The sequence below is a fragment of the Sesamum indicum genome, linkage group LG9 (genome assembly GCF_026168435.1).
Source record: "Sesamum indicum cultivar Baizhima isolate 11 linkage group LG9, ASM2616843v1, whole genome shotgun sequence".
NCBI classification, from domain to species: Eukaryota; Viridiplantae; Streptophyta; class Magnoliopsida; order Lamiales; family Pedaliaceae; genus Sesamum; species Sesamum indicum.
Window position 1 is genome coordinate 7959394 of NC_142665.1, and position 5509 is coordinate 7964902.

General features: G+C 35.7%; 2 protein-coding genes across 3 annotated transcripts; one reads left to right on the top strand and one right to left on the bottom strand.

The window, feature by feature from the left end:
• The first annotated feature begins 382 nt into the window (after positions 1–382).
• LOC105171078 (histone H3.2) lies at positions 383–1083 on the top strand. The gene has a single exon (XM_011092090.3). The coding sequence runs from the start codon at positions 467–469 to the stop codon at positions 875–877; it is 411 nt and encodes a 136-aa protein (XP_011090392.1). The 5' UTR covers positions 383–466; the 3' UTR covers positions 878–1083.
• A 73-nt stretch (positions 1084–1156) lies between these two features.
• On the bottom strand, positions 1157–5097 carry LOC105171168 (LOB domain-containing protein 4). Of its 2 annotated transcripts, XM_088884691.1 has the most exons (3): positions 4683–5097; positions 2321–2643; positions 1157–1528 (listed from the first exon to the last, which is right to left on the bottom strand). In XM_088884691.1, exons 1-2 carry the CDS (start codon positions 4857–4859, stop codon positions 2326–2328), a joined length of 495 nt encoding a protein of 164 aa, XP_088740817.1. In that variant the 5' UTR covers positions 4860–5097; the 3' UTR covers positions 1157–1528; positions 2321–2325. The 2 variants fall into 2 exon arrangements, with proteins under 2 accessions (XP_088740817.1, XP_011090495.1); XM_011092193.3 differs by lacking the exon at positions 1157–1528 and having other exon boundaries at positions 2251–2643.
• Positions 5098–5509: the final 412 nt, after the last annotated feature.

The window sequence follows — 5509 nt, forward strand, 5'->3', positions numbered from 1 at the left end:
GTAAAAGTAGAGGCCCAAATGGTCCAATCATTGGACTGTGTGGAGTAATATTTTATTGGGCCACCAGCACACGTCTAATGGGCTGTTCATTTTGGGTTGGGCTCATTTGAAGTGGTGTTCTGCCGTATTGTACTTGAGAAACAAATCCGAACCGTTAATACCACAGAAATCACGGCTTGAGATCTCCCACTGCTGAACGCGTACATGCCATCTGATTGGCTAGTTAGAAAATACTAGGATCGTAATCGCCCACCTTTCTCTCGAACCAATCATTGCCCTCGATTCCATATCCAATCGACGGCACATACTTTCCCCTTTCCGAAGGAAAATTTCAAATCCCCCCAATATTTCAACCCTCCCGCTCTTCAGATTTCCCCAAACCCTTATAAATTTCCACCCAAATACCTCAATTTCATATCGCTTTCTACTCACAAATCTGTAATTTAGCATCAGTAATCGTCAATCCATGGCTCGTACTAAGCAGACAGCAAGAAAATCGACCGGTGGCAAGGCACCCCGGAAGCAGCTTGCGACGAAGGCGGCGAGGAAATCGGCCCCCGCCACCGGAGGTGTCAAAAAGCCGCACCGCTTCCGCCCTGGGACGGTGGCGCTTCGGGAGATCCGGAAGTACCAGAAGAGCACTGAGCTGCTGATTAGGAAGCTTCCGTTCCAAAGGCTGGTGAGGGAGATTGCTCAGGATTTCAAGACGGATCTTCGGTTCCAGAGCTCCGCCGTGGCGGCGCTGCAGGAGGCAGCTGAGGCTTATCTTGTGGGTCTGTTTGAGGACACAAACCTCTGCGCCATTCATGCCAAGCGTGTAACTATTATGCCTAAGGATATTCAGTTGGCTAGGAGGATTAGAGGCGAGAGGGCTTAAAATTTCTCCTATGTTTTGATTAGGTCTGTTTTTAGTTCCTGCTTGCTTATGTATACTTTAGGAATCTGGGTTTAACGTCGTCAATCGCATGGTATGAGGTAGAGATGGATTGTGGTAGATCTTGAGATTTGTTTGGAGTGGGATTTTGAATGTAAAGCGTAATCTCTATTGAATGATTAATTTGAAGAAATTAATGTTCCTTGCTATTGCATTGTTCATCTTATTTGCACACATCTTGTTAGAATCCATAGAGCAGTCAAAAGCAAATCAAATTCACAGTGAAACAAAAGCTTTGTTCTCATTGTCCATAGATGTCTTTTATTACAGTAAGGTTTGTCCACTAATTGATTAGTCATAAACCGTCACTTGGAAGGAGGCTTGTTTGGTGCCGGACTTACAGAGCAACCTAATATCTTTGTCAAATTCTGTGTCTCAAGAATGATATAAACATTGTAACTGGTTAAGGATGTCAAAACTAATGCTCTAATATTTACCCACATAAATCTAGACCAATAGTCATGTTTTCATTTGGGACTTCATCTCAATATCTTCACTCGAGTCTTCAGCTAGACTGTTGTACAAATTGTACTACTGCAAAACTCAACGTTACCAATGGGCGTTATACGAGTGAGTGATCAAGCAAATCAGCAACTGTCCAAGAGCAATAACAAATTAGTCATTGTTTGTGCTGGCAACAAAAGACAGCACCAGAATTCAAACAGTATAGTAGGGGTCTTGGCTCTCTACCATTTGACATATCAGAACTCAGTGCAAGAACTGTTCTTCCCAAAATGGCGACTTCTGATGCTACATGTAATGGGGTCTTCATTCAGTAGATTAAACTATGTACGGTAGTTACTGAGTTATTAAAGATTCTTTGGTCATTAGATAACCAAAGGGTGATTATTATGGCATTTCACTTTTCCGGCAGTGGGTCATGCATGAGAAAAAGCTAGTTCAACTACCATTATTGTTAAGTTGGAGCCTAGTTCCAAACCTTCTTCTGCTTTACTTGGTAAAAGCTTCACACCCAACTCCCAAGCAGCTTTTATGTCATTTGAAAGGATTCTAACATCTTGAAAAGCAATGAGAAAGCGCCGTTGTCTGATTTGATTGAGTTCTTGTGGTCCAAACATAAAGCTATTCTTCCATGGAATAATTATGCTAATAGCATGACTAAACAGAAAATGAACATTGTTTAAAGGCAGTCAACTCCGAAAGCGTAGGCTACACTAATTATATATGTTCCGGCATTTACAATATGGTTAATGATGGTGATCATCATGTCTTGGTCAAGTGAGATGTGCTACAAACATGTATATGTAAATGTAAGAAAACCCAAAAAGAGAAAAAGAAAGGGAGACAGACCCCCAAAAGAAAAAAAGTCTATATATATATATATGTATATATATTATATAGTAGTAAATATGAAGAAAAGATGACCTGAATCAATGCCACAAAGAGTCCTCCATGTTGGCCTGTTCTTCCACCATGTCCATGCTAAAAAGGGACTTGGCCTGATGAGACTGTGTGTCCCGGGACGACGGAGATGCGTTTTCCGGTGAATTAGTCATCGATGAGAACTGGCGCATGCGCATGTGGACGACTTCTGCCTGTGCTAGAGCTAGCTGAGTCTGCAACATATCAATCTGCTGCTGTAATGACGAGATAGCGCCCACACAACCGTAAACCGGATCCCGTACTCTTGCATTGGCCTCGTACACCATGGAACTCACGGCGTCGCCTCTTTGATGCTCCGGCAATTCCTGAAATGTTCAAAGTAGTCATTTGAATTTGTGTTGCTTTACTAGCAGTGTAAAAACTCAGTCTTCAGGAAATAGTAAAAAATTGTCTCAAATGGTCCATGGGAATCATTTACCATAGAACAAGAACAAGCATCCTTTGACCAAAAGTGTGTTTGTTGTGTGCCGACTCAACAATATTGTACTTTTAAGAAAGGTATAAGGTGGTCTAAAGAAGACTTCGCTTTTTGTACGAAATTGCAACACTATTTTTACCTCCAACATTTCACTTGGAATCAAATTGAATGAGTTAAACTGCACTAATTGTCTCAAGTTTCCATAATATAAACTCAAGTACTCTTGTTCTTGTCGTAAATCAAGCCTTACTAAAGCAAGTATATGATTGGTTATTTTTCATAGACTATATATTAATCACATTGCAAACATATTATATTTGTCATATAACTAATTCTGATTCGATCAAAGATTAGATATAGGGATTAATTTTTTTTGGGGGTGGGAGTAGGGGGTGGGGTTGATGCATTTATATATGTGTCCGACAAACCAAACACCTAATTATATATATATATATATATATAAGTCGAAACTCAATTTGGATATGAATTTCCTGACGAGAAAAGTAGTTCTGTAATTTGTTTTTAAGTAACTAAAATTTCAAACACTCCAAAATAAAGACAGATTATGTTCTACGACGTTTAAAACGAATTGAAAACGACAATTTACCACCTTTCGTCCAAGAAATTAACGAAAATGATATGTGAATTCATCATAGTAAATGGCTCATAATTTCAACACTAGAAACACTGTAAATAGTTTTTTCCTTTTTTTTTTCCATAAATAATAAATGTAGAGAGCGACGTGAAGTGACAAAATAAATTGACCCATAGCGTTTTTACACTATAAAATATTTGGAAAAAGGTAGAACGATATTGTCAATTTGGTTTGTAGTTAGCAGCAGCCAATAATGGCATGCGCCACAATGTCTTTTTTTGGGTACCAATTTTTTTAAAAAAAAAAAAAATAAAAGGAAAAAGAAAAAGAAAATATGTGGGACTAGTGACAAAATTAAAGTAAAAGTTAGCACCACAAAATCAAAAAGAAAGAAAATGAGGACGCCCACTAAGTATTATTAATAATGTGATCTTTAATTTGAAATTGAAAACTTCCACCACGACCCTTCACGTCGCACTCCACTTCACTATCCATTGCTGCCTAAAAATTTATTAATAATAATAATAATAATAATAATAATTATTATTATTATTATTTTATTATTATCATTATTATATATATATATATATAGTTCACTCTTCATGTGTGTATATCTGATATTTTATTCTGTCAACAACGCTTAATTTAATTGTCGAAGTCGAAACCTATGATCATATATAAGCCCACCAAATGCGTGGTCTATTTTAATAGTAAGTTGTTGGTCAGTTATAAAGAGTTGATATTGATAATCGGTATATTGATTTTTAATAATTAAAATTTAATAATGTAATTATAAATAATTTTATTTAAAAGTTGAGAATTTTTTTTTTTGGAATGAATATTGTCCTGTATTTTAAAGAATAATATATAGTTGAAAGGGAAAAATGCAAGCAACTCCTATGATATTACAAATAAGCAAATTATCCCTTATGAATTTCTTTTTAGCAATTTACTCTTCTATTTTCTAAAATACAATAATTTATCCTCTATATTTTTTAAAAAGAAACAATTTACCTCCATACATATAAGCAATTTATTTTATTTGTATAGCAGGAAAACCAAAGTAAATAATTAACATATCCCTGCTCAAAAAAATAAAACGACATAAATTATCAAATTTTTCTATATCATCTATAAATCACTTAATATTTTATTACTAATATTATATTTTCTTGTATGGGAGCATCACTCCTATGCAATTGGCTAGAAAATGCATAAATGAGAGTAGTGATAAAAAACTAAAAACCTACTGCGTCTGACTGTGTGTATATGTGTGAGAGAGAGAGAGAGGTGTGTGTGTGTATATATATATATATTAATGATATATATACCTGGAGCATCTTGTTGACATTGCTAGCACCAAAGACCTTATGGACACTGGCGAACTTGTGGGGTTCGTCGGCGGGGAAATAAGGTGCAAAGACGCAGTCGTGAGCGCATCTCCGGCGCAGAAGCTTGCACGCCGCGCATGGCGCTGCCCCCCCTTGTTTTCTACTACTATCCTTCATTAATAATAGATATCCTACCAACACTTCTGCTGCGCGCTTCCTCTCTCTTCTCTCTCCCTCTCTCTCTCTCTATATATATATATATGTATCACATATATAGAAGATAGGTGTGCAGGCTAGCTATATAGCAAGTTAGCATGCAGGATTCTGGGCTGTGTATATATACAGAGAGAAAAACAAGCATGGGGATGAGGAGATGTATAAGAGACTTAAGGGAGATGTGATGAGATATTGATGATCAGCCCTCTCTCTCTATATATTTATATATATAGAAATTATTAAGTGAAGATCATATGCTATGAAAATCCTTGCTGGACCCTACCATATTAGAACCACTTTTTTCTTTTTCATCGAAAATTAATTAATTAATCCTTTTCTTTTTTATATATATATATTCTTGATTAATTACCAACTATATATTAATTAATACGTATATAATATAATTAATTATATATATGAAGGTTCTTAATTAATAATTATTAGGGTTTAATGTAATTTAGACTGTGATATATGGCAAAAAATCAAATTACTATGAAAAAAAATTATTAAATTATTTTTTTATATTTTTAAAAATAGAGCAATTTATCTTCAAATATAATTTTGAGCTATTCACGCACTTATTTTTTTCTTTTCTTTTTTTTTTTGGGAGG